Genomic DNA, 17,338 nt, shown 5'->3' with positions numbered 1-17,338 from the left:
GAGTAACTAGTAAAAATGCAAACTTTACAAGAAAGTCGAACCTGGATTCTTCGAGCACATGCTCCACAGTGAGTATCCTGGGATGCTTCAGTTTGACCAGCTGACTGCAACCCTGCTTGAACACGTTCAGTATCAGCTCCTTATCCTGCTTGCTGTACTTCTCAGTCAATAATTTCTTCTCCAACACCCATATTGATACTTCCTGAATAAATACAGTTTTCTTATTGGCTCAAATATGTAACTAGGTATAAGGGTTGCTATTCTTCAGAGAAAAAAACCAGCCAAAGTAGGCCAGAGTTTATGAAAATACAAAAATATTACAGACAATAAACTATTAGAAAAAGTGTTAATAAAGGTAAAACTCCTCCTTAAATTTCTCTAAAACGCATTAAACTTCAAGGAAGATGTTTAAATAAAATCATTAGATTTATAAAATATTAACTTTATTGGAAGGAACAAACTTTCTATAAACCCATATTTAAGTCTTAATTTAATGATTTTAAGTTCTTTTTTTTTTCATTTTGCAGATATTGACACAAACTTTTGAGAAAAAGAAGAGTTAAACATGCAGTGATGTTATTTCATTTTTAATTTTCTAAATTTTTTAGAAACAAAGTTTTGCTCTAAGAGCTATTCACAAGGTGAATTAACATTTTTTCCACTAAACTGATATTCAAACAAAAGTTTCTGATATTATATATATTAGATATTTTTACAGAAACAAAAAAAAAGTCAACGGTTTAAAACAGTAAGAACAATGGCTGTTTTTTTTTAATTCTCATTGCAAAAAACCCACATATACAGCATTTAACATAAATTAATTCCTTAGAATTCACCAAGTTAGCTAATAATTAATATTATTCAAAAGAACACAACTTAAATTTTTATCACAAAATTTAACTTTATAAATAACTAGTACAACAAATTGAGTTAGGTAACCCAAAAACAAAAATCCATCTCTCAAAATTTATCAATTGAGTTGAAATAAATCTATAATGAAATGTATTTTAGTAAAATACATGACCATAACCTAAACTTTTATTAATAAAATTTAAACTTATTAATACAAGTAAAAAAATATTTTATTTCTTAAATATATTTTATGTAACAACGTTTCACTCTATTAAAGATCTTTAGTTAGACCTAGATTTATTGTATAAGAACTAGTGTATAAACGTGAAATCACAACAAAAACACAACCAACAGCTTTAGTGGACTTCTTGCAGCCACTGTATATCTTCCACAGCAGATCTGGACCCGCGCTGCCAATCTGCTTCCCTGCCTCGTACTCTCTCAGCAGGGGATTCCCGGGTAGGGCAGCACTTATTTCAGTGACAGTGCTTGTCAGGGTGGAACGCAGCTTGTTAAACATTTTGTCCATGGTGATCACTTAAATTTTAACTATATTTACTGTAATTTGTATTTTTATACTTGAAGATGTAAAATGTCTCATTGATATGAGTATAAATTTTTATCTCAAATTTCAATTTAAAACTAAAATGTGCTTTTGCGCTTCAACATGATAAGGCTTTTAAGCTTTTAAAAACTTCTGACAAAGCTTAATGAAACAAAACAGTTCATACTTGATCAAAAAAAAACTATGTATAATTAACTAAGCTGACGTGTTAACCGATGTTTTCAAAATTTGACATAAATAGACAATCACTTTTTTTCATATAAGAACGTATAAAAGTAAATTTATAAATATATTCAATCAAACTTTTAATTGTTGGTAATTAAATAATAGAACTTGGTTGTATCAAATTTGTCTAAAAAGCATTTATAAACTAGTCACTATAAAGTACTTTAGATAGCATGTACTAAAAAGTTGCCTAGTTTTTTTGCTAAATCTTACTAAAAACATCAAAGAAAATAATTATAACTTTATAAAATGAAAATTAAATTCGAAAACATAAACATGAATTAAAACTTTATTTAAAGTATTACCTAACAAACGTTCTTATAAAAATAATAATTTACTTACTATAAAATAAATAAATTATTTCATAAAATTTTCTAGTCCACATGCTACTTAGAATTCAAGCATTTCCTAAACTAGTTCAACTTTCTTGTTTCTTAACAGTTGACACCTCATTGGTCATCTGAATGTGCACGTAGCAGGCCGAGCACCTCATTATGTTCTCCTGCAATTCTAAGTCGTGAAACTCCTCAACGTTTCCCCACTTGGAAGCCTGAAACTGCTGCTCCAACAAAGTCAGCTTCACTGCTTCCTCACAAGTCAGGTGCCTGTCAATGACCGCCAAGGTTAAAATGAGCGACTTTAAAGTTGCAGACATCTTTTCAATGGACAATAAACTTGCCTTGTCAAACGACAAGATGTGATTGGTCAGCACTGGCATGGTGTTTTCAGACAACTGTGGCATCTTGAACCCAGTTGTGTGCTGGACCTTGATGCCAAACCTCTTGTTGGCCCACTCAATCACACTACCCCACTTTTCCTTTTGCTGCTCGAACAATTCAGGGACGTCGTCCATGAAGAACAGCACTGTGTCGGTTTTGACAAAATTTACTAGGTTTTCAGCCAACTTTTTGGGGACCACGTGCCTGTCCGTTGCCTGGTAACACACACTGGTCAGGGGCAGCCTGTGCATCTTCAGTTCCTCGGGCTGGGAGTTCCACTCGTTGGCCACAGCGTGGGCTAGGCCCTCATTTTCAAACTTTAAGATGTTGCCATGGGGGCTTTTCAGCTTCCTGGAGTCCAGGTTGATTTCGAACATGCCCGATTGCGGTTCCTGGACGACGCTGGCCACCTTGTAGAACTTCTTCATGCCGGGAGATGCTGATGATGAGCATCTTGTCTGTGCCAGCTTCAATACAGATGATGAAAGTCTTTTGAACATTGTTGATATCTTTGTAAAAAGTCTGGAACATCAAAATTAAATATGAGAACAATGAAATTAGAAAAATGTTTAAATTGAGAAAAAAAACAAGTGTTAAATTTTTGAAAACTTAAAGTAGACTATTTCTTTAAATGTCTGTGTTAAATCTAGATGTTTAAATAAAATCTAAGTAGCCAAAAAAATATTTATTAATTACAAGTGTTAAAGTTTTGATCTCTGTGAACTGAATTTCAGCTTAACATTATTTAAATGTTATATTTAATCTAGACGATTTAAATTTTAATTGTCCTTAAACCTTTCTTTATATAAAATGAGAAGATTTAAAACTACGTTAACATCAACTTATTCTTTTTACAACAAAAATAAATTTATGCTACCTGTTTTCCAAGAAAATTATTTGCTGAAAAACTAATATAACTAATAAAAGGGCTTTTAAAATTGTTTGTAGATAATTTTTCCCTAGGAAAGTTTAAAAGTAAGTATAAACCTTGACTTGAAATATTAACTTAATTAAAACAATGTGTTTTTTCTAAAAACATTAATTAATAAATAACAGAAAAATAAGTCTTTTTTTCTTACTTTATTAAGCCAATGGAGGACCCTAGTATTTTTTTAAGCTAACATTTGCTATGATATGGAAATTTAAACTCTAGGTAAATTTTACTGACTTAAAGTATTATCTAGCTTTTAAGAAATAGTCAATAATAAATGTGCTTTCTAAGATTTTTTTGTAAAATATATAAAACTTCTTTAATTATATCTATTCATTTTAGTGACAGACTAAGTTTTTACAATATAATACTTTTAGGCTAACTCATTGAGTTTTAAAAAAAAAAGTTTTAAGACTTTCAAAAGTATTCCCATATTTGACCAAAGTCAAAGTACAACTATTGGTATCTCTTTGAGCTCCATTTTCTAGGCTTCAACTTTTAAAGCAACTATTTGTTTTATTGTAAGGCCAGAATTAAACAATTTCTAATTCAAAAGTTAAAAACAAATATGATACAAATATATTTGAATTGGAATAAACAAAACTACATAGAATTATTGGGTGGTCTCTGATTTTTTAGAAATTTCTTTCTGGTTTTCTGATTTATTTCCTTATATTTTTAAACTACAAGCTTTATCAATTAAAATTTAAGTATAAAATTATAATAGTATAAAATTATGAAAAACACTTTAATGCTATTTTAATTGTGTTTTACAATAAACTATTAAGGAAAGTAATTTTTATAAAATGGTTTTATTTGTAATTTTAGAAAATATGTATAACTTTTTGTTGTATACAATAACTTTTTTCTTATGACTTATTAGTTAACCTAAAATATTTTATTTTGCATATAAAATTGTAAAAACTTTGAGGTTTTTCAAGCTTTTTTTTATAACAAATTTCTTTTTTTTTTCAGGCTTTAAAGGAAAATCACCATCATCTGTTTTATAAAAAAATCAGACTATAGTATTGGTTTTATGTTATTAATTGGATAAAAAGTGGCCTGAGATTTTATAAGATCTTAAAAGTATCTCAAGTTTTTTTATAAAAAACATAACAACCCTATGTCAGTCTGAGACTGAAAAACAAATTCAAAATATTCTGAGTTATCCCACGTTGTTTTGAGATATTCAAAGATAAAATATTTTGAGCTATCTTGAGTGTGTGGCAACCTAAGTATGTGTAAAAATTATACATTTTTTCAACTTAAATTTTTCACAAAATACCTATGTTACATAGATAACTCAAGTTAAAAGATATGTTATATTTGACTTGTGAGTCAGAAAAAAAAAGATGTATCATTTTATGGTTTATGCTTTGAATTTGAGTATTGCAGTCTTTAATATAAAAAATTAAATTAGGACACAGGGAAGATAAGTCAATTATCAAAAATAAAATTAAATTTCATATAAGACTTTTATAAAAACTATAAGTATAATAATAACATAACAAACTAAAACACAATGCAAATGTTGTAGATTATGATATATCTGATCATATGCCTGTTATTTATAAAATTAAATGTTAAGGAACTGAAAGGTATTGTGTTATCATATTTAAGTTCAAATTCTAGAAAGTTGGATGTTGGAGTTTTTTAAATGATCTTAATAGGAACTTGGGTAAATTGAGAATAAGTAATACAAAAGGTGATGATGTAAATGAGTGTTGGAATAAGCTTGAGAGTGTGTTTGGTAGCACAGTGTTTATCACGCACCAACTATAATTTTAAATAAAAAATATCAAAAACTAAAAGCTTAACCTTGGATAAAAAAGGGAAATATTGTTCCAATCAAAAAAAAAAATCTGATGTTTAAGTTCAAATTTAAAAATAAAACAACAAAAAATTAATTTATTTCAAAAAATAAAGAAATATGCTGGATCGAGTTATTGAATGCTCTAAGAAGACATTATTATAAACAGGCTGTGAAAAAAAAAACAGAAAAAGTTGGGAAAAATATCTAACAATATTGTTGCTTCTAAGCCTATCTCTCATTCTAAAATCAAAAATGTGCTTGATGAGCATCGTAATTTTGTTGGGGAACCAAAAAAAAAGAAATAGGTAATGTAATAATCAAAAATTTTGAGTCTATTGCTGATGATTTAATTTAAAAAACACATGTTGCTTGTGGTTATGATGAGTTTTTTGAACTCTTTAAAAATTGTTTTGCTAAAGAATATATCAGTGAGTAAAACTGAAAATTTTATTAAAACAATGAACTCTAATAAGAAGGTTCTGATGTCTCTAGTACTTGTTTTGTGAAGCTTAGTACAAAAATAATTTCCCCCTACCTTTCTAAACTGTTTAACAATTGTGTTGAATATGATGTTTTGTAATTCTCTTAAACATGCTGAGGTAGTGCCAATTTATAAAAATGGTTAAAAAAACAATTAAGTAATTTTATTCCTATTTTCCTTCAGTCTTTGTTTTCTAAAATTTTTGAATCATTTTGTGTGAGAGACTGAGTGATTACTTTCTGTCAAATGATGTACTGTACTGTAAACAATATGGGTTTAGATACAACAGTGTGAAATCAATTTGTATGAAATCAGATTGTTGACAAACTAAGTAAATAAGGGTGATGAAAAAAGGTAAATTGTTCTGTGTTCTTGGATCTCACTTAAGCTTTTAATACTGATATTCATAAAAATTTAGTATCAAAACTTGAATAAAACACGTAATGTAAAATTTTAATCAAAGTTATTTAAAAAGATAGAAGTCAGTTTACTGTTATAAATAATGTTGTTTCTGAGTGAGAAATTTTGAATGTTGAGATACTTCAGGGTTCTTGCTTTAGTACATTGTTGTTTTTTGTGTATATAAACGACATATTTTCAGCTATAAGTACTAATTTGAGATTGTTTGCAGATGATGCTTGTCTGAGTGATCAACATTATGATTCTTACCATGTTTATGCTGTTATTAATATGGAGGTGAAGAAAATTGATGAATGGCTGTGTAAAATACATTGGTTATTAACTATTCAAAGACAAAGTTGTTGCTGTTTGACATAACTGCAAGAAAGAGTGAATTCAGTATTTAGGTAAATGGTTTTATGATTGAGCAGAGTGAAAATATTAAATACCTAGGTATGGTATTAGGCGACAAATAAAATTGCAAGGCACATTTGAACTACCTTAAATCCAAGCTTTTGAGGAGTTATTTTATGATGTCAAAATTGAGATAATCTTTGAATGCGAGCACTTTGAAGATGGTGTATTAAAGACTGTTCTATCCGCATTTTAAGTATTGTACATCTGCTAGGGGTGGTGTTGATAGTTTTCATTTAATGCCAACTATTAGTGTGCAGAAAAAAATTTTAAGATATGTTTGTCGCATGTCTGCACTGACTCAAACAAATTCATTGTTTGTGAAAACTGGTATTCTTAAATTTAATGATTTGCAAGTTTGTAAGTTGATGCTGAATACTTTGGGAAGATTTGAGGCTGACCACAGTATTTTTACTCCAGTAAGTATGGTTCATACACACAATAAAAGACATCAAAAAAATAACTTTGTGGTTGAAAGAACTATAACATGGCTTAACCTCAACTCATTCAGGTACTTGGGTCTTAAGTTGAGGTCTTGTGTTCCAGAAATTTTTAAATGTCTTTTATTGATCAAGAAAATTTAAAGTACCTAAAAAAGGATGATATTAAATAGTTACAAAAATATTTGTTTAACCAGTAAACCGAGTAGGTTTGGAATGCTTTGGTTGAGTAACTTATGTTACATGCAGATATTACTAATTGCTTTTAGTTGGTACATAATATCAGTTTTTCTTGATACATGTATGGTCAGTTTTATGTGTGTTTATTCTGATTTATGGTTGGATGGTTTTGGTCTGTTGATGGGGAAAGATATTTTTATGGGTGCACATGATTGTTTATTTACTGTTTTTAAAAAACAGTTTTTATGTTCTAAAATTTTGTTCTGACATAATTTTTAAATATTGCAAGGTACATTTCCTGAAAATTTGAGGTAGTTCTCAAAAATCGTAGGAGGAAATAGATTTTTAATGATTTCTTATTATTTTCCCTTTTAGTTTGCGTCTCCAATAAGGATCCTATTGTTGCCTTCAACTTTGACCGGTTATATCTCAATAAATATTTTGAACTTTTAAAATCTGTAAAAAGCATTTTGTAGCTTAGTAAAATATAAAATAAGATCAAATTTAAAAAAAAAGTGGTACCCCCTTATGCCCTTAATCAATAGTTTTTATTATAGTTATTTAATGCTAATGTGTTCATTATAATAGTGTTGTATTTTTTCAACAACTGATTGTGAATTTGCTCTGGTGGCAGTGATCACATGACTGGGTTGTTATTGGCGTGATTTGTTTGCTGTAACAATGATGAACACTTGCTTTGAGATTTGAGCTCTATGATTTTCTCAGTGATTTGTTGTTTTATTGTTAAGATTTTGGCCTTGTGAGTGTTTTCAAAATTGCATGTCCTTGAGGGTTTTTTATTTGTTTAAAATAAGGTTTTTTGTTTATCTTATTATGGTTAAATATAGTTGAATACTAATGGGCAGGTAAAATTACACATGATGTAACACACTCACTTTTCCTTAGAAAACGTTTTTGTTGCTAGGGGTAGAGTTTGAGACTGATGATTTTTTAACTTTAAAAAAAAAATAAGTTTTTAAAGATAATTTTAAAAAACTCTATGGTACCAGTTTAAATATAAATTTTACAGATGCAATGAAAAGTAAATTTTAACATAAGTTTTATAAAATTAGCTCTAAAGTAAACAAGCTCTATAATTATGCAAAAGTTTTTTTCTGCTTATAATCAGTTAACAAAAGAGAACTTTCATTTACATTATTGATAACTCCTTTTTTAAAGATTTTGTCTAATTTAAGATTTTTTTTTTTAAATATTTTACTTCTTTAACTAATTTAGTACGTAAGAAACTTTGAAATAGTGAAAATTTAGTTGAGTCAAAACTAAATATTTTGACATAAGTTTGGTGTTCAAGTCTTTTGAATTTTTTTTGTGTACCCAAGTTATGAATTTTTCTTTTGCTAAAAAGATTTTTTTTAGTAAAGAATGTATCTTATTCTTTAGTTTAGTTTACTACCATGTTATTGAAATTTATGATTCATAACAATTTTCTGTTAACTTTCTAATATAGAATGTTGAAATTGTATCAAGAATAAAATATTCCCCTTAGTGAGTAAGCTATTAGCTAAATAGTGTATCTGTATCACTTAGTATGTTGTGCGTCTAGTCTAGATTAAAGTTTCCAAAACTCATACTTTTAAACGCCTTAGGCCAGAAATTTAAAGGTAATCTCCCAAATTTTATAAAAAATACATTTTTAGTATTTAAATTCAATTATAAAACTCTGCTTCTTACTAATTACTGCTACCTTATAGCCAAAATTTCCCTAAACGAACAATAGTGCCCAGACCACTCTAGAAAACACCTGGTTTTGAATTTATACTTTTTAGTGAATCATTAGTTAAAAAACTCAAGTTTTGAAAATTTTAGTAAAACTGACTATGAAAACAAACTAAAGAAGTATGAACTCTAACTTTTAAAAATTATTCAGAATAATTATTTTGTCAAAGCTTTTTTTAAGGATTTGAAGAAACTTTAAAAATATATTTGTAGTAAACGGTAGCTCTTTTCATATTGTGTATGTATTCGTCTTTTATTGATATATTTCAACAGTATAATTCTAATTAAATTAAGCTAATTCTCAATTGTGCATGAATTTTTTTATTCAACTTGTTTAGAAACCTTTAATTAATAATTTCAAGTTTTTATTCTATTATCACGAAACTGGTTTTATAGCTTTAGCTTATTAAGTGATTATAACATATTGAAAATTATTTCAAGATATTAAAATTAACTTTTTGATAATGTATAAAAGTTTCCTAGTTAATCGATGTATAAAACATTTTCGTCTTATTTAATTCTTTCAACTGCTTTTATTGCAATTTATTTAAAGAAATAAAAAGTTTTACGCTTTTATTTTTTTTACATGCACTATAATTACTTTGATTTTTACATTTCATTGTTTTTGAATTATAGTTTCGAAAAAGACTCAATCGGGTGCGAAGCAAACTTAGCTTAAAAATGTAAAAGTTTCACAATAAATCCCTTTTTTATATTGTCGTTGTATTTTTTTTTAATTTAACTTATTTTAAACTATAGTTTTTCAAAATTTAAAAAACAAACTTGTTAAAACCGCTGCATTTAGTGAAACTACATTTAAAACGCTACTACCAATTTATAAACCATGCCCTATTATAAACTTTACCTTACTTTTTTGGACTTTGTAATACTGAGAATATGGGTTATGGGAGGTTTATTTAAAATAGCTTTAAAGTGATAACATAAAATGTTTCTATGAAGGATGCACAACAATTTAAATTTAGACTACTAAAATTCTAACTAATTTTTTTTTAATAATGCTAAGAACTGCAACAATACGTGTTTATAACATTCTTAACGAATAGTTATTTAAAATACATATCACTGTGTACTTAGTATAATAAATTGTAAAGTATTAAAATAATCATTTTTATTTTAGGTTTTAAGCACTTTTTACCTAATTAAAACAATAAAAAATGTTTTTAAATTGATTATAAAGTATATAAACATAATCAATCAACAAATAATATAGCCAATACAATAACAAAAAATGTGTAAGTAAAGATACTAGTTTATAGTTTTTATTAAAACTTTAATAAATTAACCTTTTCATTTAATGTTCAAAAAGAATAGTTTAATTTTTCATTAAATATGTTCTAACGAAAAGTAAAAGCTTTAAAATAGCTTAACTAATTAATTTCGATATAAGTTTTCAATGCGACAAATAAACACAGTTTTTTTTTGATCGTTATTATTCGTAAAATTTAACGGTAACCTAAACTGTTTGTATAACAAAATCGACACATAGTTTACAAAGTTAAAAAAAAAAACTAACTTTTACCAAAAAATGTTTTTTTTTTATAAATGCCATAAACTCAGGTCGAATTAAACAATTTTCGGTTTTTGAAAAGAGTTGATTTATAATTTTAAAAATATGTTGCTGTATAAACATGCATAAATACTCCTAATTCAAAATCTTCAATAAAAATTCATAATTATAATACAATAATATCTGACGAAATGTTAAGTACATACTTAATTAATTTAATTGTTTTAGTCCTTACAAAATAAAAATAAAACAAGTTTTTTCTTAAATGTTAGTCTACAACTGTTAAACCTATCTTTTTTATCCAATTTAATATATTACACCTTTATAAAACCTTTTAAATTTTATTTACACTGTAATTTTTAAGGCTAAAATCTATGTAACAAAACAAAAAGTTATCAATTTTCCATTTAAGTTTATTAAATACAGTCTTGAAGTACAGATTTTTTTACAGTTTCATATTTAACAACTTACACTAATTTCTTGGTATAGTACTAAATTATCTGTTTTGTTTTTTTCTAAATTTTTTGTTTAATAAAATTTTGACGAAATATTTTAGGTGCGTATATGTCGTTCAATAAACAGTAAGGATTTGTTATATAAAATTTTTTCTTGTTATCCAGTAATACTCCAGTTCTAAGGTTACAGTTTTATGTTTGTCGAGGACCTTATAAACTTTTTATTTGTCAAAAATTATCTTAAAATAGTTTCGATAAAAACAACAATTTAAACAATAAATAGTTTTTTTTTTCTTTTAGTTAAACTTCAATACATATTTAAGTTAGCGTTTAACAATTTTTTTTTTTACTTTTGCCCTGTCTTATAATGCTTATATGCAAATGATTTGCTATTTTTATGCAAATACTTGCATGATTTTCAAGCTACCCGTTCATATGGAAAATAAAAGTACCATATGTAAAATGCTTGTGTTAATAAATTTATTCGTATTGTGTCACATGATGTTATTAAGTTTAATAATATTAAGTAATAGAATTAAAAGTTATGTATTTGGTTATTTTATTTGTTAAACATACCAATATATCTAAAAGTTACAATTAAGACAAAAGTTATATTAAGTTTATTACTTATGCTTATTTATATTTATACTTATTTATTACAATTGTTTCACTCTAAAGCGGTGATCTTATCTAGTTAATAATGTGTTTGTACAAACTTTTGAAGATCAATATGTTAGGCGTTTGATTCAGTAATTATTACATCATAAATTTTTTAAATTTCTACAAGTTAAGCAATTTGAACCTTATTTTATGGATTCAATTGAAATTTAGAAATGCTAAAATAATAGTTTTCAATAGTACATATACAACTTTTCATAACTAACTAACTATATGTAAAATAATTTTAGAAACAACAGCATTCTTAGATAAAAACTAATTTTTGTTATCAAAAAGTACTAAACAGACTGACTTTAAATTAAAAAACAATTACATTATGGCTTTTAACAGAAGATAAACAAGTCTGCATAACAAAACATGCATTAACGTTAACTAAAATTAATTTCTTATTCTGATAGGCACTTTGTCATCCAATAAGATTGCATGTGTATTGTGTAAAATGCTTGTAACATAATGTATTTTATGCATTAAAAGTAAGAGGGCATAAAAATAAGTTCAAAATGGTTACATTTCAGATATAGAATTAAAAAAACTCATAAATTTATTTTGTTAAAACAACTATATGCTCCTGGGAACGGGTCTAAATCGACAAAGACAAAACTGCACGACAATAAAATTGCACGAGGGGACAAAATTGCACTAAGACGATTTTGCACCAAGGGTCAATTTTGCACGAGTTACATTTTTGCACGGGAGTAAAAGAAAAAGTGAAAAATAATTAAATGAACAGAATTTAAAAGATAGTTTAATAAAAAAATAGCTACCGACCGAGATTAAGGGTAACAGTGATAGTAAAAATGAAAAAATTACTATTAAAAATTATTATCAAAAAGAAAATTAAACAATTAAAATAATAAAATAAATCTTACCGACCAAGGGTTAGGGTTAGGGGTAAAAAAGATAAAAAAATAAAATAAAATAAATCAAAATTACAAAAAAAAATAGAAAAAATTTGACGAGTGCAAAAATTTTTCCGTTAAAAATTTTCTGCTCGTCAAAAGTCTCTTCGTGCAATTTTGTGATCGTGCAATTTTATCCCCTTGTGCAAAACTGTCTTCTGTCTTTTGTACGCTAGTGGAAATTTGACAGCTACCCTGTTATACTATAAAACTTTTTTTTTAGAAATAAGTGGAATAATAATTTCCAGCAAAATCAAAGAAAAACCAAAATTAAGTCACTATATAAAATATTTCTCCAACATTCATTCTTAAGCTTGAGGGGTGAAATTAGAGTTTAATCTAATATTATTCAACACTTTGAAAAATTAATAGTTTTATAACTTTCAAGTATTTAAAGTATTTTCTACTAAAGTAACTTCAGTATTGTATTTTTAGCTGAAAAGCAGCAAATTTTTTTTTTACTCATATATAAGTTTGTTTTTCTTAATCACGCTGTCTTTTTTATTTTTACTTTATAAACAACCTTTTAATGCAATTATCAGTTTCTTGCTTTCTAGAACAAAGGTATAGCTAGACAAGAATAACACTTGAGACTCTTAATAACTTCACATGTTTCTTTTGACCAAACACCCGCGTTAACATCGTACCAAAACACGGAAGTTCTATTATCTCGAAACACGCAAATTTTGTCCCCGACCAAAACGGCTTTCAGGAACCACTCGAGCGAGTCCAGCGGCAACTTCAAAACAGCAAACTTTTCGCCGTCGAAAACCTGGAAGCATTCGCTGCCGACGGCAAACAACTTGCCCCTGACGGCCACGACGCTGTGCTCGCTCATACCGCGCACCATGCTCGCCGTCTGGCGCCACCTTCCTTCCGCGTGGTCGAACGATTCGACGCTGCACAGCTCCGCGTCGCCGAAAACTCCCCCCGACACCGTCGGTCTTCCTCGGAACACGCAGCAGGCCGCCGACCTCCTGGCTCGCCGCAACCCCTCCGCTTCCCGCCATCTTCCGCCGGTGAACTGATCGCAGCGGCTCGTTTCGCGCCCTTCTCCGTCGCATCCCCCCACGACGAAGATGGAGTCGATGAAGGCGCACGCGCAAAACTCCTGCCGGTCGTCGCACATTTCCAAGTTTTCGCCGCTCCACTCGTTTGTGGAAAGGTTGAACTTTTTGAATTGAACTTTCAAGTTGAGTTTGGCGTCCACGCCGCTGAAAAAGTACACTGCGCCTTTCAAAAACACCGTTTTGAACCTTCCCAGCGCCTCCTTCATCGGCCGGAGAGTTTTCGAAAGGTTGAAGTTGGTTCCGTGAATCTGATTTAGCTGATCGGTCAGTCTTCTGGTTTCGTAACTGAAACCTCCGCTGAGCAAAATGTCAAACTTGTTTTGACTGCAGTGTCTCGCAGTAGAAAAATCGCGTCCACCAGAGGCGTCTCTTGAAAACTTGTTCAGCATTTCTGCGCGCTCCACGCTTTCCAAGTACGACGGAGAAGCTTCCAAAACCTCTTTCAAAGCAAAGTTTGACAGCAAGGAAAGACGAGTTTTCAACAAAAGGCTCCGCGCGTGTTTTCTTCTCTCAGCGACGTTGCAGCCGATCCAGTCGCACGCCGCTGTCCACACTTCCACCTCGGAAGTTATCTGCAAGCTCGAGCTGGCAAGAATTGATTTGATTGAGCCGAAACCGACTTGTTGAAAGTTGCTCGACCCGGCAACCATTGTGAAACAGCGTTCTATGTAGTTTAGCGTTGTTGTTGCTAAAACAGACAAGTTGTAGATTTTAGCAAACTGGTAAAAGGTAGACACGTTGTTGACCTCTATCCCGCCTCCGGCCAGCTTAGTTATTCTGTTTTCTTCGTCTTCCATTAGTAAAAACTTGTGCAATTTCACGGCCGTAACATTATTGATTTCATCTTTTTCTACTAAACCTAAAAAGTAAATAGAAATTTATTAAAATATTAATAGTTTGGTTTAAAAGATTTGGCTTTTAAAAATTCGCAAATAACTACAAGACAGTAAATGATATGTCAAATAAGTTTTTGAACTACATTCTAAAGCATTTTATAGTTGTAAAACAGTTCTAGAATTTTAGTTGTGAACTAAATGTTCTTAATATTGTTGAAATATAAGAAGTAAAGTTGTTATGTTTTATATAAAACTGTTCACAATTTTATATTAATAGTTCCATAAGTAGATCAAATTAGCATTAAAAGTTAACTTAGTTGAGAATATTTTTATTTTTCTTTAGTTATTAAGTATCCTTAGATTACAAAACTAATTTTTATTTAACGTGACTAAATATTTTTTATTTTTAAAATACATTGAAAATACAACCTTTCATTAACATAATATATAATTAAAAAAAATTCTTTGTAAACTTTAAACTCATGCGTCTAAAAGATTCGAATTAAACGTAGTTTTCGAACAAAATAAATTAAAACAAAAAAATTATTTTTGTTTACGTGGGTAACAAAGTTTGTATTTCAAGTAAAATTTATTAAAAAATTATCATTGAAAATATTCCTCAATACACTTAAAAACTAATCAGAAACCCAAATATTTTTTTAAAATGAATATCTTTAATTGCAAAAAAACAGCTAAAAATGTATTGAAATGAAAAGTCTGATGGTTTCTACTTTTATAAATTACTTTATTTTTAAGCTGTTACGACTTACTAGCACTCTTTGTAGGTTGCTTAAATCTTTGTAGTACGTAGTTTAAACTAATTAAAAAGAATGATTAGGTACTTATTTTTCAAATTATTTTTTAAATGTCTTAAAAATGAACATTTTTTGTCCAAAAGTCTTCGTTTTATATTGTTTCTATTTAAATACTATGAAGCTAAGCTATTATGTAATAACAGTGTAACAAATTAACTCTAATCTAAACGGAATATTTTAAAATAGTTTAACTTGTTATAGAAATGTTGTTCACAATTTTCATACTTTTCTTTTCAAAAACTTTCTTACTATTATTCTTGCATAGCTTTACGAAAACTGTGCTATTAGATCTTCCATCAGCTCCACTGTAACTAAGCGAAATTTCTTTAGCTTCCACATATTTTTTTTCAATATAGTCAAGTTGACTCTTAGCTGGTACAACTTGACTTTGTTTAATCAGATTATTTGACATTAAAGCTACTTTAAGTCTAAAAAAGGGCGATAGAGTTAGAAAAAGTAAATAAGTTTGATTAAAAGGTCAAAAAACAATTGTGTTAAATAAACAAGCTTAAATGTAAATGACTACTAAATCAATATTTGAAATTATAATTATTACTTTTTTTAAACTTACGTACATTGTTTTAATTGAATGAGTAAATTTTAATACGAACTAGTCACGTAATTTTGCATCAAAGCAAGATATAAAGTTGTTGGAAAAATAAATTAAGTAAAAAAATGTAATTTAACTTTAAAGTATTTAATAGTGAAACGTACAAAATATAATTTATAAAGTTTCTATATATAAATAAAAAAATATAATAAATAAAATAGTAGATTAATAAATAAAAAATAAATATTATTAAAAAACAGCTTATGTTAAAAGAGTCTATCTCATTTTAATAAAGTGAGAGTATCATTACAAATTTACCTTAAGTAAAGACAAGTGTTTTCAATTGTTTTGTTGTTATCTTAAATAATTTTCTATAAAGATATACTCTTTACTTAGATTTTTCATCATTAAAATTATTACCCGCTTAGAAAAAAACAAATCATTGTCGATTTTTTACTGATCAGCAAAATTTGCAATAGAGGAATATTTTTAAGTTTTAGCAATATTAATTTTTTTTTTTTGGATTTCTATGAATGTAAACCATGTAGAAAAAAAAACAATTTGTTGTTTATTGAAAATAAATCACGTAGAGAGAATTTCAAATAAAAAGAGTTATAACTAATCTGCTTTATATATCTAATGAAATGAAAAGGATAAAACATTTTAGTTTTGTTATTAAAACTTTCGATGTAAATTGTTAATTTATGTCCTACAGCAATAATTTACATTCCTTTACAAATATATTTTGGTTAAAAGTTTCTTCTAAAATTGATTTAATTCGTAAAAATACTTTTTTGTTTCAATACAGTTTGTTAAAGACTCTTGAATTAAAATCATTTTCGAGAAGACAAACAACATAAAAAGTAATAAAAAACAACATCACTCCTAGTATGAATGAGATCAATGTGATGAAAAATAATGTAAACTTTAAGTAAAACACAAAGTGAATGAAAATGTAAAATTGTGCACATTTAAAATACAGCCTAACAAAACGTTAACTAAAGCTACACCAGTGGTCGTCATGCTAATCAAAATGTATGCACACTAAACTGCAAAATATTTAAACCCCAAGATCTAAATATAGAGACCTTCTAGTGACAGGGCTATGTAACCATTTTTAATTAATTCTGTTGATACGGTTTTGCGATTATAAATAACTATCTTAGTTTCTAAAACTTATTATTAACTGCAATCTGTTACTATTTATTTTAATTAGTACTTTTTTGAAGAACCTTTACTTCGCTAACCCTGTTTCCACAACATTTATACCGCTTTCCTCTTGCATGCTAATTTATGCAAACACATTTCCGCTATGACTGCTAAATGAGGACGGGTCAAATATGTACGAAGACATTTTTACACGGAGGATCAAGATACACGAATACACTTTTGCACAAAGAGTTACTTTTGCAAGAAAGTAAAAAAATATCCAAAAAACAAAAAAACTAAGAAAACGTAAGGTAATGGATAACAGTGATAGTAAAAACAAAATACTAAAATAAAACTAAAATTAAAACAAATAACCTGTGCAAAATTTCTTCGTGTAAAAGTGACCCCTAGTGCAAAATTGACATCGTGCAAAAGTGATCCTTTTTGCAAAAGTGTCTTTGTACAAAAATGACCTTTCGAGCAAAAGTTTGCCATTGTGCACATTTGACACCTACCCCTACTAAATATCCAGTGTTCTTAAAATTTTTAAATAAATGTGAACTAAATATTTAACTAAATTTAAACAATCTTTAATATTATTA

General features: G+C 28.1%; 1 protein-coding gene and 1 pseudogene across 1 annotated transcript; both read right to left on the bottom strand.

Annotated features, from left to right (window-relative positions):
* Positions 1-1,961: 1,961 nt before the first annotated feature.
* LOC145847082 (ATP synthase mitochondrial F1 complex assembly factor 2 pseudogene) lies at positions 1,962-2,861 on the bottom strand (annotated as a pseudogene).
* A 10,008-nt stretch (positions 2,862-12,869) lies between these two features.
* LOC145847083 (kelch-like protein 35) lies at positions 12,870-14,183 on the bottom strand. Its single transcript, XM_082953500.1, has one exon. The coding sequence runs from the start codon at positions 14,181-14,183 to the stop codon at positions 12,870-12,872; it is 1,314 nt and encodes a 437-aa protein (XP_082809626.1).
* Positions 14,184-17,338: the final 3,155 nt, after the last annotated feature.

The sequence above is a fragment of the Thalia democratica genome, unplaced genomic scaffold (genome assembly GCF_965202585.1).
Source record: "Thalia democratica unplaced genomic scaffold, ktThaDemo2.hap1.1 HAP1_SCAFFOLD_786, whole genome shotgun sequence".
In the NCBI taxonomy this organism is placed as follows: Eukaryota; Metazoa; Chordata; class Thaliacea; order Salpida; family Salpidae; genus Thalia; species Thalia democratica.
The sequence above is the reverse complement of the archived record's forward strand: the minus strand, read 5'-3'. Positions and strand labels throughout refer to the sequence as shown.

What these genes read in the sequence shown, in the direction of transcription:
- LOC145847083 (XM_082953500.1), bottom strand. Translation starts at nt 14,183, where the DNA reads ATGGAAGACGAAGAAAACAGAATAACTAAGCTGGCCGGAGGCGGGATA.